The sequence below is a fragment of the Podarcis erhardii genome, assembly GCF_964252035.2.
Source record: "Podarcis erhardii genome assembly, chromosome: 3".
Lineage (NCBI taxonomy): Eukaryota > Metazoa > Chordata > Lepidosauria > Squamata > Lacertidae > Podarcis > Podarcis erhardii.
In genome coordinates this window covers 119,509,165-119,536,777 of record NC_138507.1, presented here as the reverse complement: position 1 = coordinate 119,536,777, position 27,613 = coordinate 119,509,165, and the positions used below count along the sequence as shown (strand labels likewise).

The 27,613-nt window shown below is 47.1% G+C and overlaps 1 protein-coding gene across 1 annotated transcript in view; it reads right to left on the bottom strand.

The window, feature by feature from the left end:
• Nucleotides 1–25,198, bottom strand: part of PINX1 (PIN2 (TERF1) interacting telomerase inhibitor 1) — a 51,551-nt gene extending 26,353 nt beyond the window's left edge. The window contains exons 1-6 of the mRNA XM_081854956.1: nt 25,101–25,198; nt 22,095–22,204; nt 20,987–21,079; nt 19,429–19,507; nt 17,244–17,336; nt 15,411–15,484 (exon numbers count right to left, since the gene is read on the bottom strand). Of these exons, the coding sequence (XP_081711082.1) occupies nt 15,411–15,484; nt 17,244–17,336; nt 19,429–19,507; nt 20,987–21,079; nt 22,095–22,204; nt 25,101–25,119 (468 nt within the window). The 5' untranslated portion in view covers nt 25,120–25,198. The remainder of the gene's footprint in view (nt 1–15,410; nt 15,485–17,243; nt 17,337–19,428; nt 19,508–20,986; nt 21,080–22,094; nt 22,205–25,100) is intronic.
• Nucleotides 25,199–27,613: the final 2,415 nt, after the last annotated feature.

Below are 27,613 nucleotides of genomic sequence, written 5' to 3'. Positions count from 1 at the left end.
TGCCACCCAGATCTCCTGGCACACAAACGGTGACACTCTGCCCGGCGTTCCCTGTGTTTGTGCAAGCCCCTCGCTGGCACCCACGGCGTCCTCGCCTGAGAACAACAGGCTGTCGGGGAAGGGAGCGGAGAGCTCTGGGGTGGCACGGTGGTTTAAGAGGGCGAGCTACCGAGGGTGCTGGGAGAGCAGCCCCCTCCATCCGGCTGCAGAAGGGAAGGGAAGCAGGACAACTCCGTCAGCTGGGAACTGAGAGCTCTGGGGCGCTGCGGTGGTTTAAGAGGGCGAGCTGCAGACGCAAAGCCCACTGTTTGATTCTCACCGGGGATGCCAACTGGCAAAAATGGCTGCAGGGGCAAAACGAACACATGCTCTCCCAGCGCCCCCCACCCCAGTGTGGGCAGTGGTAACATCAGGGTGCAGCAGAGGAAGAGAAGGGAAGCAGAACGACTCCACTGGCTTCATCCCAATCCCTTTCGTTTCCATATGGCGTCTTTTAGGATTGCGAGACTGAGGGCAGGGGATGTTGTCTTGGCCAGCTGTAAGCTGCTCTGGATTCACAGAATAGAGTTGGATCATCTGGTCCAACTCGCTTGCAATGCAGGAATAAGCAGCTGTCCCGTGTGGGGATCAAACCTGCAACCCTGGCGTTATCAGCACCACACTCTAAACCAACTGAGCTCGTAACGCCAGACAGGTCTCGAGTTATTTAGTTCCCTTGGCCTGCTTGCTTTCCGGCGAAGTTTGGTTGCAAGTCGCTTTGGGTCTTTCTCAGCAGAAGGGTGGGACGAAAGCTCTTTAATTAAGTTTGTTTATAGATAAGTAAATAGAAAGCAAGCAGGACAAGGGGACTAAATAGCTCGAGACCTGGCTGGCGTGCATGTGCGAGTGAGAGAAACCGATAGAAAGACAGGTTTGGAATTGCATGCAGTGAGAGAGGTTGGCCTGCTTAACTAAGAACAGGTGACCAAGTTTACCTTTTTCCTCCTCCCTCCCAAAACCTCTTTCCTTTTGTGCCTTCTGCTTTAGACTGTTAAGCCTAAGGTGAGGAACTCTCTATTATTAATCTTTGTAAGTAGCTGTGGGAACCTTTCTCCAGATGAAGACAAAAAGGCTTAGGATAAAAACAAACAGTGACGTATAACCAACAACTCAAGAACTCGCAGTACTGGCATGAACCTGCTGAAGCGCTGAGATCATCACAGATCCTGCCTCCAACTGCAATGAAGGAACCACATCTAAAGAACCCATGACAGATGGCCACCCAACGTCCCCACTTCAAAAGCTCCAACAAAGGACCTTTTCCACAAGCCACTCTTTGCATGCCCTTGCCTTCAGAGATTAGGTGGGCTGCATTCTTCTACAAGGAGCCCATGGAGGTGTACATGGGGTTATAGGGACGCGGGTGGCGCTGTGGTCTAAACCACTGAGCCTCTTGGGCTTGCTGATCAGAAGGTTGGCGGTTCGAATCCCTGCGACGGGATGAGCTCCCGTTGCTCTGTCCCAGCTCCTGCCAACTTAGCAGTTCGAAAGCACACCAGTGCAAGTAGATAAATAGGTACCACTGTGGCGGGAAGGTAAACGGCGTTTCCGTGCACTCTGGTTTCCGTCACGGTGTTCCATTGCGCCAGATTTAGTCCTGCTGGCCACATGACCCGGAAAGCTGTCTGTGGACAAACGCCGGCTCCCTCGGCCTGAAAGCGAGATAAGCGCCGCAACCCTATAGTCACCTTTGACTGGACTTAACTGTCCAGGGGTCCTTTACCTTTTACCTTAAAGGTAAAGGGACCCCTGACCATTAGGTCCAGTCATGGCCGACTCTGGGGTTGCGGTGCTCATCTCGCTTTATTGGCCGAGGGAGCCGGTGTACAGCTTCTGGTGAACCAGAGCAGCGCATGGAAATGCCGTTTACCTTCCCGCCGGAGCAGTACCTATTTATCTACTTGCACTTTGATGTGCTTTCGAACTGCTAGGTTGGCAGGAGCAGGGACTGAGCAACGGGAGCTCACCCCGTTGCAGGGATTCGAACCGCCAACCTTCTGATCGGCAAGTCCTAGGCTCTGTGGTTTAACCCACAGCGCCACCCGTGTCCCAGACCTTTTACCTTGCACGGGGTTATTCCACAGCCCTGGAGGTAGAAATTCTTGAGAATAAACAACAATCACCCGGCCACCTTCCCAGCTCAGCAAGAATTCCAATCTCAGACCTCCCTGGACCAAACACTCTTATCTCCTATGCTGGACCTCTACCTACTCATGAAGATAATTTATTAAGGCTTGTTGTTGTTGTAACGACCATTTATCGGAGACTGTCGTATGGTCAAAGTGCCAAGGCTCCTGGCAGACAGCGGGATATTTGAAAACACTGCCACTTTGAACAGTGAATTTAATCGGGGGGGGGGGGGGGGAACGACGACGTCAATTTCATTAAAACAATAGATAAGGACGCAGGGCGGACATGGAACCTTGGGAGACATATCCATGGCAATTAAATACAGTGAAGCATTCCTTTGGCTTTTTTAAAAAAATGAAATTCCAGGTTCTCTCCCCTCCAAGCCACCTCCGTTCCTTACAAAATAATAAAAAAATGAAAACAAGGAAGGAGGGAGAGAAAATTGCTTTGCCGCCTGCAAGGGTTCGACCAGGGGGAGCCCGAGCTGTAATGAATACATGTCAGGGAGTCAACAGCTCAAGTGATGCATTAAGTACAAATTGTCAAAACTGGAAGCAGCTATTTCACTTTCCAAGGGGGAACTGGCACTGCTCCTTCGCTCCCTTCCTTGGCCTCAGCTTCCAGAGACAGAAAGATTCAAAATTCCTTTACCTAAGGACACAGGAAGAGCCTTTGGCTGGATCAGGCCAACGGCCCATCTAGTCACAGAATCTGAGTTGTAGAGGTGGAAGGGACCCCCCTGCCTCGAGTGTCATCTAGTCCAACCCCCTGCCGTGCAGCAGCCCACCAGATGCCTGTGGGAAGCCTGCAAGTGGAACATGAGCGCAAGAGAGCTCTCTCCTCCTGTCTCCTCCACAAATCTGTCTCATCCTCTTTTAAAGCCGTCTAGAATGCAGCCATCATTGGGTCCTGTGGCAGTGAGTTCCACAGTTTAACTATGTGCAAAGAAGCCATTTCTTTTCTCTGTCCTGAATCTTCCAACATGGTCCACTGGATGTCAACGAGTTCTAGTGCTATGACACTGGCTCCCTCCTTGATGTCTTTCTGCTAGCAGGTGAATGCTGTTTAATTCCAACAGGCCTTTGGGAACTGACTTTATTTTATTTTATTTTATTTTATGGCAAGGGCTTTGATAGTGCTGCGCTGCTTTTACTATCTTTATGTTAACAGATTTGTTTCGTTCTACGTACTGCTTTTATTGTGTCGAGAGTTTAATCATTAAAAAAATGTTTTTTTCACCTTCTTGTTATCATTTATTGAATCTGTACACTGTCCTTCATCCATAGATCTCAGGGCGGCTCGCAACGCAGAAATACAATATAAAACAACGCAGAATACATAATAAAAATAAGAGTGAAAGGAAACCAATAATCCCTTTTTGTACTTTTATCTGAATGCTCAAATCTGTGTTGAGCCGCTTTCAGTCCTGGTCCAGGAAAAAAGACGGGATATAAATTAATATAGTAGAATCGTAGAGCTGGAAGGGACCCTGAGGATCATCTAGTCCAACCCCTTGCAATGCAAGAAAATGCAGCTGCCCCATACAAGGATTGAACCTGCAACCCTGGTGTTGTCAGCACCATGCTCTAACCAAATGAGGTATAGGGGCTTGGTAGTAGTAGTAATGAAGGAACGCGGGTGGCACTGTGGTCTAAACCACTGAGATTCTTGGGCTTGCCGATCAGAAGGTCAGCAGTTCGAATCCCTGCGACAGGGTGAGCTCCCGTTGCTCGGTCCCAACTCCTGCCAACCTAGCAGTTCAAAAGCATGTCAAAGTGCAAGTAGATAAATAGGTACCGCTTCGGCAGGAAGGTAAACGGCGTTTCTGTGCACTGCTCTGGTTTGCCAAAAGCAGCTTAGTCATGCTGGCCACATAACCCAGAAGTTGCATGCGGACAAACGCCGGTTCCCTTGGCCTATAGAACGAGATGAGCGCACAACCTCAGAGTCGTCTGCGACTGGACCTAACGGTTAGCGGTATCTTTACCTTTAGTAGTACAGTCATACCTCAGGTTGAAGTAGCTTCGGGATAGGTATTTTTGGGTTGCGTGCTACAGTGATGCGGAAGTAACGGAGCGCGTTACTTCTGGGTATCGCCGCTCGCGCAGACGGTCAAAATGACATCATGCGCGTGTGCAGAAGCGACGAATCGTGACCTGCACAGACGCGGGTTGCGTTTGCTTCTGGATGCAAATGGGGCTTCGGAACGGATCCTGTTCGCATCCACTGTAGTAGTACCGTAGATTCCGGCGTATTAGGCGACTGGGCATATTAGACACCCTCCAGATTGGAAGCTGTAATTTGGGGGGTTGTCTAATATGCCCAGTCGCCTAATACGCTGGGCAGCTCCATGCTGGGAGAAAGTCGCCTGGCGCGGAGCTGAGCTTGCCCACTGCTGCTTCCGAAGCAGCAGCGCCGGGCTCCTCACCGGGTGGCTTTCTCCTGGCACAGAGCCCGCCCACCTTATACTTGGCGTAGAAGGCGACCCCTGACTTTCTAACCTCTTTCTCGAGGTTAAAAAGTCGCCTTATACGCCGGAATCTACAGTAATAATAATGATGTTAAACTGACTATTAGTTGCTCCTCCCACTTTTGTCTCTGGTCCCGCACACCACCGACACGTGCCCCTGCCCTTCTGCCAGAGGAAATGGGGCTGGGCTGGGCAGAGTCCCCCACTCCTGTCTTGGCAAAATATCTCTTGCAGCTGCCCCCACAGAGCCTTCTGCCCCACTCCCCCCATTTCTCACGTTCCAACGAAACCTTAAAAAGCAAAGGCAGCAGAAAATGGGGGTGGGAAAGGAAGAAGGGGGGAGTGCAAAAGCTAGAAGAGGAGGAGGAGGAGGAGAAGAAGAAGAAGAAGAAACAGTGCTGGGCAAGGGGGGGGGGCATGAGGAAGCCAGATTTCCTCCAAAGCACAGTTAAAAATGACTAAGTTTTCTTGATATATGAATTTACCGGGAAACCATTCATCAACGCAGCTGCTTACCTCCGCGGAGGAGTCCCTCAACCCGAAGAGTCGTGTCATTCCCCTTTTGACTGATTAATTAGCCAATCAGGGGACATTTTTCACTGTGAGCCATGATGGGTTATCCCAGCTAATGTTTGGTCTCTAATGGCGACACATTACAGCTAACGTGGCTCTTTTAGCCTAGAGAAGTGACCGAACGGGAAGGCAGGATGATAAATCAAAGAGACCAAACTCTCTCTCTCTCATATCCCCCCCCTCCCGCCTCGGTCTCACATTGGGCCCTAACAAACCCCCCAAGGAATGAATGGCTGGAGGCGAGATTTTCCACCAAGGAAAAGGGTGGGGGAGAGAAAGAGAGAGAGAAGACAGGGAACAAAAACTGCACGTTCTGAGAAGGCAGTTTTCTGCGCAGCAACACATTTTACTCTCTCCCGATTAACCAAAAGGTTTTAAAAGATTGGATCAGGTCAGGATTTGGCTCACGTGAGAGCGTAAGAAGAGCCCTGCTGGATTGGGCCAGTGGTCCACCAAGTCCAGCATCCTGTTCTCACGAGCAGGATTCGAACACAGGAGCGGTCTCCCCTCTTGCCGTTTCTAGCAACTGGTATTCAGAAGCACTGCTGCCTCTTGGCTGTAGAGGCAGAGAATAGCAGCTGTCGAAATCTTCCTTCTTTTCAAGACATGCAGGGACATTAACCCCAAGCGTGCATTTGGGGGTCAGTATCTTAACCCTTCACCATATACCGTATTTTTTGCTCTTTAAGACGCACCAGACCACAAGACGCACCTAGTTTTTGGAGGAGGAAAACAAGAAAAAAAATATTCCGAATCTCAGAAGCCAGAACAGCAAGAGGGATCACTGCGCAGTGAAAGCAGCCATCCCTCTTGCTGTTCTGGCTTCTGGGATAGCTGCGCAGCCTGCATTCGCTCCATAAGACGCACACATATTTTCCCTTACTTTTTAGGAGGGGAAAAGTGAGTCTTATAGAGCAAAAAATATGGTATATTGGGAGTGGGGTAGTGTTGCTGTCATGACCCATCTTGGAGCAAGAAGACCAATGCTCTACACCCCATGGTGGATCTTGTGGCCTTTTGATTCTATCCAGCTCCATGGAGCCCACGGAAAACCAAAACCAAAATGAAGGCAGCTTTCTAGTCCTCATGGAATACAGTCGATTGCTCCAAGCCCACAATGGCTGATGCACTGCCAAATGGGATGCCCCCCACAACTGTTAGCTGGGGTAGCTCAGTCGGTAGAGCATGGGACTCTTGTAGAAGAATAATAACAAGAGTGGTACCTCGGGTTACATATGCTTCAGGTTATATACACTTCAGGTTACAGACTCCACTAACCCAGAAATAGTGCTTCAGTTTAAGAACTTTGCTTCAGGATGAGAACAGAAATTGTGCTCCGGCGGTGCAGCAGCGCAGCGGGAGGCCCCATTAGCTAAAGTGGTGCTTCAGGTTAAGAACAGTTTCAGGTTAAGTACGGACCTCCGGAACGAATTAAGTACTTAACCTGAGGTACCATTGTAATTTATTATTTATATCCTGCCCATCTGGCTGAGTTTCCCCAGCCACTCTGGGCGGCTCCCCGTGTTAAAAACATGCCATGTTTAAGTTGATCAGGTCCAACATGGTTTCTTTAAACTAAAACTTGAAGCAAGCTTGCAGTTTTAAACTATGCACACTTAAGAAAGGCAGTCTGTGGATGTTGTGGCCAATTTTAAACACAACCCCCCTTAAACATTTCTAAAATGATAGAGATGCAAGGGACAGACTCACATACACTTAACAGGCAACACACATAAAAGACAACATGTAACATGTGAACATATATATTTCCATCACTGAGTTGGTTATTGTAAGGAGTTGGCTCGCTTTCTGTTTGTTTCATTAAGTGAAGTTAGTAGGAAGCTCCCACATGAAGCGGTTTTATGAGCCTCCTTGCCTCTTCTAACACCACTAGTTAATCAAACTGGCAGGGCTCACAATGCTTGGTTGACTGAGTACCCCTTTATATATGCATAAAAGGTAAAGGTAAAGGGACCCCTGACCATTAGGTCCAGTCGTGGCCAACTCTGGGGTTGCAGCGCTCATCTAGCTTTATTGGCCGAGGGAGCCGGCATACAGCTTCTGGGTCATGTGGCCAGCATGACTAAGCTAATTCTGGCGAACCAGAGCAGTGCACGGAAACACCGTTTACCTTCCTGCCGGAGCGGTACCTATTTATCTACAGTGGTGCCCCACAAGATGAATGCCTCGCAAGACGGAAAACTCGCTAGACGAAAGGGTTTTCCGTTTTGGAGGTGCTTCGCAAAACGAATTTCCTATGGGCTTGCTTCGCAAGACGAAAATGTCTTGCGAGTTCCTGCAGATTTTTTTCCTCCCCCCCCCTTTTGTCTAAGCCGCTAAGCCGCTTATCTGCTTATCCGCTAAGCCGATAAGCCACTAAAAGCCGCTAATAGCGCTAATCTGCTAAGCCATCAATGGGCTTGCTTCGCAAGACGAAAAAACCGCTAGACGAAGAGACTCGCGGAATGGATTAATTTCGTCTTGCGAGGCACCACTGTACTTGCACTTTGATGTGCTTTCAAACTGCTAGGTTGGCAGGAGCAGGGACCGAGCAACGGGAGCTCACCTCGTTGCAGGGATTTGAACCGCCGACCTTCTGATCGGCAAGTCCTAGGCTCTGTGGTTTAACCCACAGCGCCACCCGTGTCCCCTTATATATGCATACTTATTTTTAATTTCATTTTCTTTAAAAAAGAGAACTAATCTTAATCTCAGGGTAGTGGGTTCGAGCCCCGCGTTTGGGCAGGGGGTTGGACTAGATGACCCCCAGGGTCCCTTCCAACTCTTACGATTCTATGAGTCCCTGCTTGATGGCTACGACAACCACCAGGAAATGTGAGTCAGGAGAGGAAACCTGAGCGCGAAAATGTGTTCGTAATCAGGAAATTGCCTTAAGATGAGAGTGTCATCCGGAAAAATGCCCACTCAACATGACTAAACAAGGGAAGGGATCCGACGGGTCACTTTTCCACGCAGGCTGCTGACCACGTGCTTGAGAGGAAAGCGGTTCCTAATCGAGGATCATATGGCAAGGAGGGACTCAAGAAAGAAAGAAAGAAAGAAAGAAAGAAAGAAAGAGAGGGAGGCAGGTGCGTTTGTTGGCAGCCCAGAGCCTGGCTCCTTATTTTAACATGTCCCTGTGAACAGGCACTTTTTTCACCCTGCAAGACGATGCCGGGATTACGTTTAGTCAGTTCTGACCCACAGCTTGTTCCCCAAATCCTACATCTCTTCCAGGAACACTTTCCGCAAGTGATAAGGCCTTTTGTCAGGAAACACAGCTGGACGGAGGAAGGAGCAACGGAGGAGAAATGAATATATTACGTATGCATGTTCATGTCTGTGCATATTCACACACACACGAGAGAGAGAGCGTGCAATGGGTGGGGTCAAGGAAGTCCAAGCAGAGAGGAACTAATGCCATGTGTTTTCCTCCCTTACAAGCAAGGAGATCTAAACAAGAGGGGGAGCCATGTAAGGAAATTCCCGGTCCCAAGTTCAAGGAGAGCTCTGGGCTTTTTGAGGCAGAGGTCTCTGGAGAGACACGTCTAATTGCCAATCAATATTTTCAATTGCTTCATTGTCTCTCGTAGGAGCGGGAGGAATAGGTGTCGACGTTTCCTATTTAGGTCCGCTCAGATAGACAGCTATTGTTTTGAGATATAAAATATAAAAAGGAAAAAAGGGGGGCGGGAATACAGCCCCCCCAAGAGCTTACTAATGACAGCTTCATTCAGCCTCACGATTTGTCTCGAAGGAAGCGAGTTCTCAGACAGGAACGAGGCCTGACGTTTGCTAGCGGTGGTAGTGAGCTGTGTGTGTGTGTGTATGTGTTATGAGGCACTGGGAAAGGAACGGAAGTCCACAGTGGGACGATACTTGGCTGGCCTTAAGCCCCCTCGAGATGGGTGGGAGAGAGAAAGGACAGGAAGATTTGCCTTTGTAGGGAAAGACTCGGGAGTCAGTTAGAAGAGTGAATCCTAATAAATACAGTTATTTATCCCAGCAGTTAAGAGCTGGGATCGTAAGAACTCCAAAGAATCAGCATCAAAGACAGCCTCTTCCCATATGAACCTACCCGGACCCTGAGATCATCTTCTGAGGCCCTCCTTCACGTGTCATCTCCTTGAGAGGGTAGCGACATGACAGCAGGGCCTTCTCTGCAGTGGCTCCCCATCTGTGGAATGCTCTCCCCAGGGAAGTTCGCCTGGAGACTTCATTAAACACTTTTAGGCGCCAGGCAAAAACGTTCCTTTTTAACCAGGCCTTTAGTTGATCTCATTGAATGTGGTTCTTTTTTGGGGGGGGGTGGTTATTGGGTTACAGTGGTGCCCTGCAAGACGAATGCCTCGCAAGACGAAAAACTCGCTAGACGAAAGAGTTTTCCGTTTTTTGAGGTGCTTCACAAGACGAATTTCCCTATGGGCTTACTTCGCAAGACGAAACGTCTTGCGAGTTCTTGTGAGTTTGTTTCCTTTTTCTTAAAGCCGCTAAGCCGTTAATAGCCGCTAAGCCGCTAATAGCCGTGCTTCGCAAGACGAAAAAACCGCAAGACGAAGAGACTCGCGGAACGGATTAATTTCGTCTTGCGAGGCACCACTGTATTGTTTTTTGTTTGGTTTTATACGTTGTTGTCTTTGTTTGTGAACCGCCCTGAGACCTCCGGGTATAGGGTGGTGTAAAGGTAAAGATAAAGGTAAAGGTAAAGGGACCCCTGACCGTTAAGTCCAGTCGTGGCCGACTCTGGGATTGCGGCGCTCATCTTGCTTTACTGGCCTAGGGAGCCGGCGTATAGCTTCCAGGTCATGTGGTCAGCATGACTAAGCCGCTTCTGGCGAACCAGAGCAGCGCACGGAAATGCCGTTTACCTTCCCGCCGGAGTGGTACCTATTTATCTACTTGCACTTCATGCTTTCGAACTGCTAGGTTGGCAGGAGCAGGGACCAAGCAACGGGAGCTCACCCCGTCGCGGGGATTCAAACCGCCGACCTTCTGATCGGCAAGTCCTAGGCTCTGTGGTTTAACCCACAGTGCCACCCACCGGTGTATAAATTGAATAAATAAATAAAAATAAAAGAAATGTGGTGACCATCTTTTCCTGGTCCCCAACCACATTTTTATTCCTCTCCGATGTATGTATCTTGCCCACGTGCAATTAGCTTTGTGATGATTTGATTAACTAACAAAGCTGTTAACCCGCTGCCCCTATTTTATCATAAGTACAACCCTGTGGGGTGGGCTCGGGCTGAAAGGTACCAAGAGGTCCAGCGTCGCCCACTGAACTTCCTGGCAGACTGAAAGCTTGAGCCCTGGACCCCCAGATGCTCTGGAACCTCAGTGCCACCCTGGCTTTCAGGAGTTTTACTGCAAGCAGCCAGGGGCGGTTCCTGATGAGCTGAGAAGTTGGGATTCCAGCATTGCAGGGGGTTGGACAACACTAGCCCTTCCAATTGTATGATTCCATGATATCCACTTGATTGGGAGCCGCCCAGAGTGGCTGGGGAAACTCAGCCAGATAGGCGGGGTATTAATAAATTATCATCATCATCATCATCCTGGAGGTCCTGGGCTCCTATGAAGCTGAATGCTGGAGGGTTCAGCATAGAGAAAAGGACTTATTCACGCAGTGCACTGTTAAACTAGGGAACTACCCTTCATGACAGCAGTCACGAAATTAAAAGACGCCTGCTTCTTGGGAGAAAAGCAATGACAAACCTAGACAGCATCTTAAAAAGCAGAGACTTCATCTTGCCGACAAAGGTCCGTATAGTTAAAGCTCTGGTTTTCCCAGTAGTGATGTATGGAAGTAAGAGCTGGACCATAAAGAAGGCTGATCGCCAAAGAATGGATGCTTTTGAATTCTGGTGCTGGAGGAGACTCTTGAGAGTCCCATGGACTGCAAGAAGATCAAACCTCTCCATTCTTAAGGAAATCAGCCCTGAGTGCTCACTGGAAGGACAGGTCCTGAAGCTGAGACTCCAATACTTTGGCCACCTCATGAGAAGAGAAGACCCTGGAAAAGACCCTGATGTTGGGAAAGATGGAGGGCACAAGGAGAAGGGGACGACAGAGGACGAGATGGTTGGACAGTATTCTCGAAGCTACCAGCATGAGTTTGACCAAACTGCGGGAGGCAGTGGAAGACAAGAGTGCCTGGCATGCTCTGGTCCAGGGGGTCACGAAGAGTCGGACACAACTAAACAACAACCCTTCGTGAGCTGTTCCCCCCATAAAGAAATTCACCGCAAACCCCTGGAAGCTGGGAATACTCAACAAACCCATCTCTGTGAAGGGACTGGAGAGCTAGCGCCCCCTGCTGGAAGGGAGAAACTCTCAGTGTTATACTCCAGCTTTTGCCAACCTGGTGCTCCCCAGAGGTTGTGCAGATGAACAAGGGAACTCACTGCCACAGAAAATCTGAGAAATCCACAGAGGGCTATCGAGGGCTACTACATAGAACATTACGGCTATGTTCTGTCTCCACAGCTGAGAGGCAACGAAGCTTCTGCATCCCTGTTGTTGGAAACAGAAGGAGGGGAGAGTTCCTCTTGTGCCCGAATCCTGATTGTGGGTTTCCTGCAAGAATCTGGTTGGCCGCTGTGAGGACAGGATGCTGTGCTAGAAGGGCCACTGGCCTGATCCTGCAGGCTCTCTTATGCCCGTTCTCTCTCTCTGGTTTGGGACTATGATGCCAATCAGCACAACCACGAAGGGCACCCAGTTGGCCAAGGCTGGGGGAATAGTCTGTTCCTGCTGCAGATGGTCCTTTAGGGAAGAAAACCCGATTCTCCGTGGCTGACTTTTCTCTCCTGAACTCTGCCCAAAAGCAAAAGCATCACTGGTTAGGGTCAGTTTTGACATGCCTGCTTCCCAACGGGCTGGGAGCGAGATAGCGGGAGATGTCAGTGTTGTGTAACCGGCTAAACAGCTGCTGGATAAGCGACGGAGAAAAAAAGGAAAGAGAGAGAGAGAGAGAGAAAATATGAATCCCTCGGTTATCGCAGTCTTTCAAGGATATAGGAGCTGAGACCGCGGGGAAGCTCTGAGGCTGAAGATGTCCCAGCCAGAGGCTTGGGTTGCAGTTGCTGTCAGTAGTGGTGAGCTGTTTGCCCAAGGCGACCAGAGATCGAACGCAGAGATGGCTGAAGCCCTGGTCAGCCTCCTTCTGTCAGAAGAACCCCAGTTCCTGATGTACACCAGGACTCTTCCTATCTCGGCCGGAAGAGATACGGGGACACTCACAGCCAGCGATTCCTTGCTCTTTCAGGTCCGAAACTGATGTGCTCCAGGGTCTCATAACCAGGCTCTGTTTGGTGCCAAGTTTCCAAGGAACGGAAACAGAGACCCACATGTGGCCACATCTGGGGGGGGGAAGGGGTAGCGAGTGCTTCTCCTGAAACATCTTTTGCACTGTCCACACAGGAGGAATCACAGAATTTCAGAGTTGGAAGGGAGCCTACAGATCTTTTAGTCCAACCCGCTGCAATGTAGGAATATGCAGCAGGGATCGAACCTGCAAGCTTGGTGTTATTAGCTGTGACGAATTGAGATATTTAGACTAGGAAGTTATTATCAGGCTTGGGAGCCATCAAACGTGCTCAGGGGTGGAGCGGGGTTTAAAGCTTTCTCAGAAACTCAAAACAAGGGGTGGGGGAACTCCAGATTAGCCCAGTGAGTTCTGAGAAAATTTAGTGGGCATGGACTGGTATTTCTTGAGAGGTGGGGCAGGAAAACTGGGGGGTGCGGGGGCAGGCAGGCAAGAGTCGTAACAGAACAGAGTTTCCTGGAGCAGGGCATGGCTGGCTGGAACCCAGAACTGGGAAACTCCACACGGCCATGTTTTGCTGCAGATCGGCTTGTCGTGACACCTCCTCTGCGAACCTGCCTAATCCCCATTTCCAAAGGCACCCAAACCAGCAGCCGATTCCAGGAAGCGGAATATTTTATTTATGGATCAGGTCAGATACGCTGGTTCAACTCCCAAACATAAGCGACACACACACAAACACACACTTTTTCCTGCATTGGAAAAAGGAAAATTAATCTGGCCTAGATCTCGATCTAGACCTATCAACCGGTGACAGTTTCCACAGGTGACTCATCGCAATCTCGCTGCTAATGTTGCAACCGTGGATTTGATTTACACCAGCACGACAGCTCCAAATTCCATCATGGTGGAAATGGTACCTACATCAGAAAGAGCTGCTCCATGTGGTACTATGGATAGCTCAACGCAGGGGTAGTCAACGTGGTGCTCTCTATAGGGGCTATAACGCCTCCCCAGAGTGCTGGCTGGGGCTGTTCAGAGTTGAGAGACAGCCGCAGCATCTGAAGGGCTACATGTTGGCTCCCTCTGACTCACCGGGACAGAAAATGGTCCCAGGCCAAGTTCAAGGGTGTTGCTATCAGCGCATAAAGCCCTTAATAACTTTGGACCAGTGTACCTGCAAGATTGCCTTACCCAATACACCCAATTGGCTACTTCAGTCAGAAGAACTGGCGCTGTTACGAGTGCCACATAACACCCATTTCTAAGAACTTTTAGTGCGGCACCACCTACACTTTGGAACTCCCCGCCGATTCATATCAGGCAGGCGGGTTCACTGTGCTCTTTTTGGTGCCTGTTGGAAACACGTTTGCTTAGGCGAGCCGACCCAGGTGTTTATAGGAAGCTGGTGCGTGCTTTAATCTGGTTTCAGTGTATTTTCATTCTAAATTTTGGAAGGGTTTTTTTAAAAAAAATTGTTTGATTTTTCAAATTACAGTTTTACAAACATGCATCCAACATACAGTCATACCTCGGGTTGAAGTAGCTTCGGGTTGAGCACCGCGGCGACCCGGAAGTAACGGAACGGGTTACTTCCGGGTTTCGCCACTCGCGCATGTGCAGACGCTCAAAATGACGTCACACACGTGCGCGGAAGCAGCGAATAGTGACCCATGCACGCGCAGATACGAGTTGTGTTCTGTTCTGGATGTGAACGGGGCTCCGGAATGGATCCTGTTCGCATCCAGAGGTACCACTGTACAACATAAAGACAAGATTCCACAGAATCTCCTGGACTTCCTTCCTCCCCTTTGTGAGTCCTATCGTTATTCATTTCCTTCTGCGTCTTTTATGATGATCCAAATCTTTTACCTCTCCATTATATCCAAAATTCACCATTAAACTACAAGTGTTATTCCCATCCTACTACCAATTTTAACTGCTTACAATGGTTTTTCAAGATAAATCACAAATTTCCCCCATTCATTATTAAAATTTTGGTTTTCCCGGTTTCTGATTCTTCCGGTCATTTTTGCCATTTCGGCATAATAATCCATCAACTTAACGATGTTTTCCAGTTGGGTTTTTTTTTTTTTAACAATAATTTTTGCATTCCGATTTACCAGCTTTGGGACTGATTTCCACCTGCCAGCCTTGGGCTGGCAACCTTCCCCTATGCCACAGAGCAGGACCCCTCATTCCCTACAGGCCACGTCTGACAGCTGAGCAGGGCTACTGTCCTGTCAATCTCCTGACATCTGAATGACACTCCCTGACCTGGCTTTGCCTGCACAGTCAATGGCAGGCATAGGCAAACTCAGCCCTCCAGATGTTTTGGGACTACAACTCCCATCATCCCTAGCTAACAGGACCAGTGGTCAGGGATGGATGGGAGTTGTAGTCCCAAAACATCTGGAGGGCCAAGTGTGCCTATGCCTGGTCAATGCACAACAGAGGGGGGGTGTTTCTGTGTGCAACTGATTTAACATGCCAATGCCACCTAACAGCGCAATGATACTGCATAATTACTCTAGGTCCTATCATGTGCAATGAAATGTATGTCCCAATGTGTGTTTTATTAGTGTTGTTATTTTATTGCAGCCTTTCTCAACCTGCAGGTCCCCAGATGTTGTTGAACTACAACTCCCATCACCCCTAGCTAGCAAGGCCAGAGCTTGATGGGGATGATGGGAGTTGTAGTCCAACAACATCTGGGGACCCACAGGTTGAGAACCGCTGTTTTATTGATTGATCGATTGGATTCACACCCCTCACTTTCCTCCAAGGAGCTCAGGGCAGAAATAGGATTGCAGGCCAAGTTTGTCCAGATGACCTGGTCACCCTAATGTGGATTTTGTACTCAGGGAAAGACAGCTTGCAACTAGACCGAGTGCAGGTGAAAGGAGGGGGAAATCAAAACGAGTCCCATACCTGTGTTTTCTTGGCTTGCCGTTTCCCAAAAATGCAAGACAGGTCATCTTCGCTTCGGGAGGAGAGATCTTTTCCTGGGGTGAAACAAAAGAGCCACTATCATGACACTAGAACTCACGGGCATCTGACACAGCTGAGTGCTGGAGGATTCAGAACAAGGAAAGGACTGTGGAACTCTCTCCCACAGGATACAGTGATGGCTACCAACTTGGAGGGCTTTAAAAGATGACTGCACAAATTCATGGAGCAGAGGACTAGTGAAGGCTACTAGCCGAAGGAGCAGCTGCTCCAGCACTTGCTTTCCTCTTCCCTCCTCATTGTCTTTTCCTCTCATGTTCTGTCTTATTTGACTGAGAGCCAGGAGATGGGGATTGCCATATCTTTAATATATGTACGGAGCTTAGAGAATTTTAGGCCAATTGCCAGTGTTAAATAACAGCAATGAATTTTAAGTATGGCCAGCACTGTTGATCTAAGCCGGGGGTCAGCAAACTTTTTCAGCAGGGGGCTGGTCCACTGACCCTCAGACCTTGTGGGGGGCCGGACTATATTTTGAAAAAATAATAATGAATTCCTATGCCCCACAAATAACCCAGAGATGCATTTTAAATAAAAGCACACATTCTATTCATGTAAAAACATGCTGATTCCCGGACCGTCCGTGGGCTGGATTTAGAAGGCAATTGGGCCGGATCCATTTTTTGCCTGGCGCTTAAAGGTGTATAATGAAGGCTTTGGAGAAAAGGAAGGGCTTCAGACAACAGAGATGACGCCTGTCTAATGGAATGGGTAGGCAAACTAAGGCCTGGGGGCCAGATCCGGCCCAATCGCCTTCTAAATCCAGCCCACAGACGGTCCGGGAATCAGTGGGTTTTTACATGAGTTGAATGTGTCCTTTTATTTAAAATGCACCTCTAGGTTATTTGTGGGGCCTGTCTGGTGTTTTTACACGAGTAGAATGTGTGCTTTTATTTAAAATGCATCTCTGGGTTATTTGTGGGGCATAGGAATCTGTTCATTTTCTCTCTACAAAATATAGTCTGGCCCCCCACAAGGTCTGAGAGACAGTGGACCGGCCCCCTGCTGAAAAAGTTTTCTGACCCCTGATCTAAGCACTGGAAACAACGATGTTCCATTTCAACACCTTTAAATCACGAGTAGGCAACATGGTTACCACCAGAGGAGATGAGACTACAACTCCCATCGTTCCTGACCATCAGCCGTACTGGCAAGGGTTGATGGGAGTTGTAGTCCAGTAACATCTGGAAGGCATCACATTGGCTGCCCCTACTTTATACAGTAATATAATGAATCATACCAATTCAACTGGGTAGTTTCAATGTTGCAATTAACTCCCCATCCACCGATAACTTGATTTCCCTAAGGGAACTCTCGATTTATCTAATGCACACCTCCTTAGCAGTTCTGAATTAGAACATTAACTGCCTTCAAATCGTTTATCTTCACATTTAAGCAATTTAAAGGAAATATGTGCTTTTGAGTTGTCTTATAAACACTGAGTTTACTGATAAAAGTAATATCCAAGTTAAGTTCTGAGTACGGTTTAAAGCACATTAAAGTCGCAAAAGTAAAAGCCTTTGCAGCTTACGGGACATACTATGAACAGGGCAGACTTACGCTTACTAAACAGAGGTCATAACATACTCTAATGAATCCCAACTGATTTTTAAAGCCTGGGGAAATTTCCCAGAAAACAAACAAGCCCCTGATTTGACACTTCCCAGGAAACTCGCATCCCTGATTGCAAGTAGTTGCTGTATCCAGGAGATGACTAGTGATCTGGTTTTGTTCTCCTTTTACTTTCCCCCTTACCTTTGGCAAATTTCACATAATGAACTCGTTTCCGGGCACTCTTAGATTTCTCCTCCAGGCTAAAGGTTCTTTTCTCCTCCTTGGATGCGGCCTCTGGAAACACAAGCAGAAGTTGCTATATGAGGCAAAGACATGTGCTGCCTTCTGCAGAATCTCACTCGGTTTCTGATCCGAGAGACCCTCCTCACACTTCCTGCTTAAAACACTTTCCTTCACTGGAGGTTTTCAAACCGAACATGAACGGCTGTCAGTCAGGGATTCCTTAGTAGCGATCCCTGCATTGCGGCGGGATAGACTAGATGAGCCTTGAGAACTCTCCACAATTCTATGATTCCCACATTAACTTCAGCAGCAAAGTTCTTAATAATAATAATAGTAATCATAATAGTAATAATTTATTTATACCCCGCCCATCTGGCTGGGTTTCCCCAGCCACTCTGGGCGGCTTCCAGCAAAACACTAAAATACAGTAACCTATTAAACTTTAAAAGCTTCCCTAAACAGGGCTGCCTTCAGATGTCTTCCAAAAGTCTGGTAGTTGTTTATCTCTTTGACATCTGGTGGGAGGGCGTTCCACAGGGTGGGCGCCACTGCAGATAAGGCCCTCTGCCTGGTTCCCTGTAACTTTGCTTCTCGCAGTGAGGGAACCGCCAGAAGGCCCTCAGCACTGGACCTCAGTGTCCAGGCAGAACAGTGGAGGTGCAGACGCTCCTTCAGGTATACTGGACCAAGGCCGTTTAGGGCTTTAAAAGCTTAACTTCTGCATTGTGCCCCTGGTAAATTCTAGCAGGGATGAAATGGCTGTTCTTCCTTTGATTCACACCAATTCGTGATCTAGCCTGCAGAATTCTGTAATTAGTACACCAAGTTGTGCAATAATTTCCCCCCCTTTTGCTCATCCCAAGCCTGCTGCCTGTCAGTCAATGTCTCAGCTATGTGTTGTGTGGTTCAAGGGCTGGTCTAAACTAGTCTATGGGGAAGGGCCAGAGCTCTGTGTCAGAGCATCTGCCTTGCATCCAGGTCCCGAGTTCAAATCCCGGCATCTCTGGGTAGGGCTGGGGGAGACACGTTGCCTAAACCCTGGACAGCAGCTGACTGTCAGCATGTAGATGAAACTGAGCAAGATGGACCAATGGCCTGATTCAGTATAAGGCAGCTTCCAATGTTCCTAAAACTCAAGCCTAGGAAGTGAGGCACAACTCAAGTCACTCCCGGGACAACAAAAAATGGATTCTACATGCCTAATGGTGGCCAAGAGACTGATACTGATGAACTGGAAGAATATACACGTATGATACCATTTAATCTATGGACTGATAATAGCACAACGCTTACAACTTATGAATGGACTGCTTAGAGACGCAGACTTTGTTTGGATAAATATGACAACGTTTGGAAGGAGTTTGTATAGAATGTAGTAGAATATTAACATCTACATATATATTTGGATAACAATGTATCAGTTTATATAAGAATGTATGGGAGTATATTCACGGAATTTTTGTAATTGTTTTTACTTTATTATACACTTCTTGATTCTCCCAACCACCACTTCCTATCTTTTTTTTTTCTGTATTACTTTATTTCTTTAGAACAGATTTTTTAAAATGAAATGTTAATATTTTTAAAAAGTTGCTCCCACACACCTTCAGCAATACACACCTCTCATTCTGTTTGGCCAGACTATGTATACACTAGTGGCCAAAATTGTGGAAACCTTTTGGAAAAAGTGTGTTTCTGAGGTTTGATGGCTCATAACACCACTTTTTGGGGGAGTAATACTGTAAAATTATATATCAATGGAAATATAATTTAATGAAGAATGTGATGCAACAAAGTTTGTTCAATTATCTATATTCTATCAAATGTTATAGCCAAATAACCAGAAAAAGGAAGCAAAACTTGCTTAGGTTGATATGCAGTAGTTTTCCTTCATTTTAATGTAGCCAATCAGCATGAGTGTTTAGAGAGCCCATCAGGTGTTATGAGCCATCAAACCTCAAAAATACACTTTTCCCAAAAGGTTTCCACAATTTGGGCCACTGGTGTAGTTTGTGGTTTCAATTTTAATCACACAAGTGGCAGCAGTGCCCTCGTGTGGCCAAGGATTGCATAGCGTAAGTTTATTTGGTAGCTGATTCAATGGGAACAAATCACAGGGCCCTTTCATAGCTCACTCCCGTACCTGCGGTGTCCTGTCCGTGGCAGTTGTTCAGCTCTGCCAGAAGCTGGTTGAAGTCATCCTGATGGGCGATCCAGTTGTCCTGCAAAATATCACACTAGAGAGTCACCAGTCTTTGGGGGTTCAGTTTTCTTTGCAAACCAGGAAAACTGTTGTGGGCACCACGCGGACTCACAACCAAATACACATCACAGCCTAATCCACTGGCTACAGTATGGATCTCTTAAGCCTTTTTGTGGGGGGAGAGGGGACCCTACAAGTACCAGAGAAGGCCTCTGGTACCAGACTGCTTGCATGTACCAGACTGGCAGACATGACTAACAAAGTGATTAGAGCTCTGTTTGATCGGGCTAATGGTGATCTGTTGTCTTTGTCCATGGAGTTTTCTTGGCAGGGATACTGGAGTGGCTTGCTGGTTCCTGCTCCAGGTGGATCACGTTTGGTCAAAACTCTCCATCTTGGGTGGCCCTGCACGGCATAGCTCATAGCTTCTCTGAGTTATTCAAGCCCCTTCGCCACGGCAAGGCAGTGATCCATGAAGCTGGACCATAAAGAAGGCTGACTGCCGAAGAATTGATGGTTTTGAATTCTGGTGCTGGAGGAGACTCTTGAGAGTCCCATGGACTGCAAGAAGATCAAACCTCTCCATTCGGAAGGAAATCAGCCCTGAGTGCTCATTGGAAGGACAGATCCTGAAGCTGAGGATCCAATACTTTGGCCACCTCATGAGAAGAGAAGACTCCCTGGAAAAGACCCTGATGTAGGGAAAGATGGAGGGCACAAGGAGAAGGGGACGACAGAGGACGAGATGGTTGGACAGTGTTCTCAAAGCTACTAGCATGAGTTTGACCAAACTGCAGGAGGCAGTGGAAGACAGGAGTGCCTGGCGTGCTCTGGTCCATGGGGTCACGAAGAGGCGGACATGACTAAATGACAACAACAACAATGGTGATCTAGTCTAGCATCCCATTCTCACAATGTCGAAGCAGGTGCTACAAAGGTAAACCCACAAGCAGGACACGAGCACAAGAGCAACTCTCCCCTTCTGTGGTTTCCAGCAACTGGTATTCAGGAGTGTTGCTGCCTTTACTGTGGAGGCAGATCATAGCCATCACCATTTCAAAACCAAATTGGCAGATGACTGCAAACCATGGTTGGTCAAATGATATATCACACCAAGTGATAGTTCCTTAATTGTAACCTTGGGCTTGGTATGATGCAGGAAAAGAGCTGTTTGTCTAGTTGCTAAAATGACAAGTGATCTAATTCAATTCCAAACGACAGACTGCACTTGCACAAAAATCCAAATTATTCTGTGCAAACCCAAAACAAGAACTAGTCAAAGTCAATTTCTATGAACTTTAAATACAAATCAAGCCCATCTGCATATCTGCTCATTTTTACAGGGTTGATTCCCCTTCTGCAAACCCTGAGGATCTGGAGCTCTGCAGAGAACGGAAAACTCACAATATGAATTCCAAGATAGGCAGATAAATGTGAATTTGAATGCTCGTGTCTGATTTGAGCAGATGTAGACCTCGTTTCCATTCACTCCACCCACCTCTTGGTTGGTGGCTGCTCCTAAGCCCAGAGTGTTGTTTTTCAGTTGGACCTTGACATGTTCGGTGTTGCCTTGCTCCTGAGCTCCAAGCCCCTGGCAGAAAGAGAAGCAGAGTAACGAAATCAACTGAGGGAGGCTGAAGCACCTTGCAAATTATTTTATTTGTCTCAAAAAGGTTTCCAACTTGCATTTCAATGGCGTGCCTTCCAAGGTGGCATACAACAGGTTGTAACAGTGATAACACCACATTCCAAACTCATATACAGTGGTACCTCGGGTTAAGTACTGAATTCGTTCCGGAGGTCCGTTCTTAACCTGAAACTGTTCGTAACCTGAAGCACCACTTTAGCTAATGGGGCCTCCTGCTGCTGCCGCGCTGCCGGCGCACGATTTCTGTTATCATTCTGAAGCAAAGTTCTTAACCCGAGGTACTATTTCTGGGTTAGCGGAGTCTGTAACCTGAAGCGTATGTAATCCGAGGTACCACTGTGTGTGTGTGTGTGTGTGTGTGTGTGTGTGTGTATACACACACACACACACACACACACACAGAGAGACATCAACCAGCAGCCCTGCATCCCCTGGTTGATGGATGGAGCCAGAGTTAGCTACCCTTCAATTGATGGATTCCATTTCCATACTGACGTTCCTCCCATGGGAGCTGGGAGCAGTGAACAGTGTAAAATGCAAAAAAAAATAAAAATGCATTTCTAAAGTCATAAACACAAAGCAATGCTAGCTGCTGAAATTTCATTAAACCTGTGTGTGCATTTTTGTGTGTGTGTCAGCGAAGGAAAGAACAGTTCACCGGTTTGTGTTACCCGCTTAGGAGGTGAAAAACATGCAGCAGGGCACCCTGCCCTGCTGCCTCAAACACAATTTCTATCTGAGGAGCTGGAAGGCTAGGGAAGGAAGGCTGCAAGTGGCTTGGCTGGGGACTGATCAGGTGGTCAGTCATGTCTCGGTGACTGACTCTACAATCCCAGGGTAACCCCTTCTCCTTATGACAGAAGCGTTGTCCATTTCAGCACATATCTCCTTCTGGCTCACACAAGGCAGATACACACCTCTGAACTGTTCGTATTTTTTTTTTGCTTTGCAGACTTACTTTGCCTTTTGACCACCCCATTTTTTCCAACATCTTTTGGCCAAATTTTGATTCATCTTTACTCCAAGCACTGTTCCGGGGATCCACAGACCACTTCTGCTTCCTACGTGCTGAGAAGAGAGAGAGAGAAAGCTAAGTTAAGCCCCCAAAGTTGGAAAAGAAATTTTCCCTCTGGCTTGCTCTTCCCTCTCCCCTCCTGGCCAGGACTGGCTTCTTTAAGGACAATGACTGACCATTCTCCTTCCATGAAGCCCTTCCACTAACTGCCTCTAGGCTTTTAAATTCACACAGGAGCCAGGACACTGCAGAGCAAACGAATAAGCAGAAGAAGAATAAGCAGCAGCGCCTCTTGCACGAGGTGGCAATGACCGCCAGTTAACGTGTCCAGAAGAACAGAACCTGCAACAAGCATAGGCTGCTCCTACTCAGCTTGTCAGCAAGTTGGGAAAAATTGTTAAATCTTAGGGATCTTCTTAAACCAGACTCGTAAACCTCAGAGCAGTGTACACAAAAAAGCACGTCATAAAACACAGGTCTCAATGAGTCACTTTCCCCTTGTTTCCCGGTTTCCTTCTAACATATACCTTGGAAGTTGGGTTGGGAAGTTGTTCTGGCAAAATACAGGACAGGGCGAGGTGGGGGGAGGAGTTGGTGAATGTTTTTTTATTTTCCCAATCTGGTGCTGAATTGACTCCAAAGCAATCCATCACTTTAAATGGGATTTTTTTTTAAATTTAAATTGGACTTTTAAAATAAATGCTTTTGGAGGAAAAAAATCTTTCTAAAGATAGTCTTCTATTTAAGTTACATTGTATTCCAAAGGCTATTCATCAGGAAATAAGGATTTGTTTTAAGTTTTTCATGTGTGCTAAAACTCAGTTTAAGTTGGGGTTTGTTTTTTTTAAAAAAAGTTTAACCACATCAGTTAACAAACATGGATACATATGCTTTAATGTTATTGTTTTAGTTAAATAAATTGTTTAAATTGCTATTAAGGAAATTATTATTTTTCTCCTTCCAATAACGTACAGCAGAAAAGTTGTCCAGATATAAACAGTTAACAATAATTTCATAATTAGCTGTCTATGTATTTATAATAGAATAACCAAATCTGCAGGTAATATTTCTGGGTTAGCAGAGTCTGTAACCTGAAGCGTATGTAACCTGAAGTGTATGTAACCTGAGGTACCACTGTATTAAGATTATACCAGCAGGAATGTATTTCTGTAAGAAGAAGAAAAATTAAATTTACTGACTAGTGATTTAAATAGATTTGATTTAAATCACATCCACCCTGCCTGAAATACAGGACAAAAATTTTTTCAATACAGGACGCACAGCATTCTACACTGAAATTGTAGAAAACATCTGAAGGCAGCCCTGTTTAGGGAAGCTTTTAATGTTTAATAGGTTATTGTATTTTAGTGTTTTGTTGGAAGCTGCCCAGAGTGGCTGGGGAAACCCAGCTTTTTTTTTTTTTTAAATAATTTTTATTCAATTTTCAAACGCATAATAAGAACAAACAAAACACGAACAAAAACATACAAAACATTTAAACATATATAACTTCATAATCTTATTTTCCTGTAACTTCTTTCAGTCGACTTCCCCATACCTCCCTTTCGCTGCATCCTTATTTTAAAAAGAATTTTTTAGCAACCCTTTAGTCAAATTACCCATTTAAATCACTTCATTACATTCCCATGAATTTGTTGATTACAGCTGTAATTCTCTGCTTCTTACCCCTTGACATCTTAACACTCATCAATTTTACAACAGTTTTTGAGATATATTTTAAATTTCTTCCAGTCTTCTTCCACTGCCTCTTTCCCCTGGTCACGAATTCTGCCGGTCATCTCTGCCAGTCCCATGAAGTCAATCACCTTTGTCTGCCATTCTTCAAGAGTAGGTAGTTCTTGCATCTTCCAATACTTTGCCAGAAGAATTCTTGCTGCAGTAGTAGCATACATAAAGAAAATCCTATCCTTCTTTGGCACCAATTGGCCAACCATGCCCAGGAGAAAAGCCTCTGGTTTCTTAGTAAATGTCCATTTAAGGACTTTCTTAATTTCATTATAGATCATTTCCCAGAATGCTTTCACCCTCGGGCAGGTCCACCATAGGTGATAAAAGGTACCTTCATTCTCATTACATTTCCAGCATTTATTATTGGGCAAATGGTAAATTTTTGCAAGCTTGACTGGGGTCATGTACCACCTGTAGATCATTTTCATTATATTTTCTTTTAAGGCATTACATGCCGTGAACTTAACACCAGTGGTCCATAACTGTTCCCAGTCAGCAAACATAATGTCATGACCGATATCCTGTGCCCATTTAATCATAGCTGATTTCACCGTTTCCTCCTGTGTATTCCATTTAAGCAGCAAATTATACATTCTTGACAGATTCTTAGTATTGGGTTCTAACAGTTCCGTCTCTAACTTTGACCTCTCCTTCTGAAATCCTATTTTCCTGTCCTCTTTAAATGTCTCATTTATCTGATAGTAATGCAACCAATCTCGAACTTGGGGGAAACCCAGCTTTTAATGTTTAATAGGTTATTGTATTTTAGTGTTTTGTTGGAAGTCGCCCAGAGTGGCTCAGGAAACCCAGCCAGATGGGCGGGGTATAAACAATAATTTTATTATTATTATTATTACTATAAATACGGGGCAGTCCTGAGTTATGCGGGGCAGGCGGCAACCCTACTTGGACGCGGGGACCCCGGAGCATAGCTGTCAATTTTTCCATTTTGAAAGGGAAATTCCCCTATTCCGAATAGGACTACTCGCAAGAAAAGGGAAAAGTTGACAGCTATGCCCCGGAGGCATCTGGCTGTCCTCGGTCGGGAGCAGGAAACTGGGGCTGGGGTGGGGGGGAAGCCGGGCCCAGCGGGGCTCTCCTGGCCTGACGGGGCGTCGTCAACGACCGCGAGACGAAGAGCGGGCCCCGCCGCGCCTTCATTCCTCTCCCTGCCGTCCTTTCAGCCGGTTTCATACTCACGTTCTGCCAGCATCGCCATCTTAGGGGAAGGGGGCCTCCCAGAGAGGCTGGCGCGCGGTGATGACGACCACGCCGCCGCCGCCGCCGCCCTCTTGGTTTGGGGCCTAGCTCCTGCCAGGCGCGCCTCGCGGCTGTCTAAAATGGGCGCCTGATTGGAAAAAAGCGGAGGAAGGAAGAACTAGGGAGCCGCTAAGTCTAAGGAGAGTCGTCCGGAGATGGCGGGAAGGAGAGATGGGACAGGGCGGCGGCGCTTACGCCCTCGTTGTTGCGCGGAGCGCGGAACAGGCAGTACCGTAGACGGCCGCAGCGTTAGGCTGCTGCTCAACAGGCTGGAGTTCAACCGGGCTGATCTTTACCTGCTTGATTTCTCTTCTTCCTCCGGCTGCACTGCTAACATTCAGCGGGCGGTGCTTCGCTTCCATCGCTGCACCTCCATGCAAGAGCTTATCTCTTGGCTCGCTCTCAGCTGGGCAGCTGAAAATCCAACTGGTGAAGCTCGCACTTTCACCAAAGCCTCGCCTCCCCGGTAGCTCCCAGGCCAATCTCGTTGGCCACCATTGCAGTCAGGATGCAGGGCACTAGATAGGATATTATTATTATTATTATTATTATTATTATTATTATTAATTTCTTAGTCGTTTGATCTTGCCCAAGGCAACCCAGGACGTATAACAAACAAACAAACAAACAAACAAACAGCTGCTCCTAAAAAAATCCTAAAAGTACCCCTCCCCCTTTTTCTCCCTCTTCTGAAGCTTTGTGTATATTGTCATCACAAATCACTGGGAGGCAATACAATGGTACCTTGGTTCTCAAACGCCTTGGTACTCAAACACTGCAAACCAGGATGTAAGCGTTCTGGTTTGTGCACTTTTTTTTGGAAGCCGAACATGCTCTGTTTTGAGAGATACGCTTCCAATTTGAGCGCCACACTTCCATTTTAAGTATCAAGCTGAGGTCTGTCTGTTTTTGCTATTTATTTTGCATTTTTCTTTTTGCAGCTCTTTTGTTTTTGCGACTGTGTGAAACCCAGTTCAGCTGCTGATTGATTCATTGTATATTGCTGTTTTAGGGGTTGTTTTTTAAAAGTCTGGAATGGATTAATCCATTTTGCATTACTCTCTATGGGAAAGCGCGCCTTGGTTTTGGAACGCTTTGGTTTTGGAACTGACTTCCGGAACGGATTAAGTTTGAGAACCAAGGTACCACTGTATTGAGTTTGCTTAGGGTGGATTCATGGAAGCAATGCTTCTGAATACCAGTTCCTGGAAATCACAGGAGGGGAGAGTTTCTCTTGTGCTCTGATCCTGCTTGCAGGCTTCCCCCAGGCATCTGCTTTGCCTCTGTGAGAACAGAATGCTGGACTAGATGGGCCATTGGCCTGATCCAGCAGGTCTCTTCTTATGTTGTTAGACTACAGTACCCATCATCCATGATCATTGGCGATGTTTACTGGAGCTGATGGGAAATTGGAATCCAACAGGTGGGCAGGAGGTTGACAATCCCAATGGGCCATTGGCCTGATCCAGCAGGCTCTTATGTTCTTAACATCTTCCCTATACAGGGCTGCCTTCAGATGTATTCTGGGCTTAGGGCTCTTGTATCTACAGGACTGCCTCTCCTGGTATGCCCCGCAGAGGACCTTAAGGTCCATGAATAACCATAGTTTAGAGGTCCCGGGCCCTAAGGAAGTCAGACTATCCTCCGCCAGGGCCTTTTCAGTGATGGCTCCAACCTGGTGGAATGTTCTGTCCCATGAGACAAGGGCCCTTCAGGATTTAACCTCCTTCCGTCGGGCCTGTAAGACAGCTATTCCGCCTGGCCTTTAATTTGAATTCAGCCTGATCTTTTATTTCCCTTCTCTTCCCTCCTTTATGAAGATCACCCGCTCTGTGACCCCACAGCTAATTCTCCCCTGGCCTCCTCACTCGCCCAAGTAGGACCAATTCAGCCAGCTAGCCCACCACAGGGATTCGAACCACCGACCTTCTGATCAGCAAGCCCAAGGCTCAGTGGTTTAAACCACAGCACATAGCTTTATCTGTATCTGTAGCATAGCCTAATGTACAAAGGTAAGATTGACATTCGTTGCTGTACCCACTTTTGCTTTCCACTTTGCCCTCCACCCACGTGTGACCTCGGAATGTTGTCCAGGAGGCTGGAAAGGGTTTGAAAGTGACCACAGCATATTAGCAGATCATTTTAGCATTTAGCCACACCTCAGGTGGGATGGAGGCAGAGGGGATTTCCTCCTTCTCACACCTTGGATTGGCAGAGAGGATACGCGTGACAGCCAGGAACACAAATCGGAGGAGTAATTATGCTAGGGATTCCAAGATGGCGAACGGCACTTAGTCAGCGTGAATGTGAGCTCTCTTATTTTTATCTTTTATCCTTCAAATTTGTTTTAATGAGTATAGAAACCTATTAACTTTTAACCTTAGTTTTTAGTTTTTAGTTTTAGTTTTAGTGTTAATTAGTAAGTAGGAGGACGCCTCTTTCTATCGACCCTG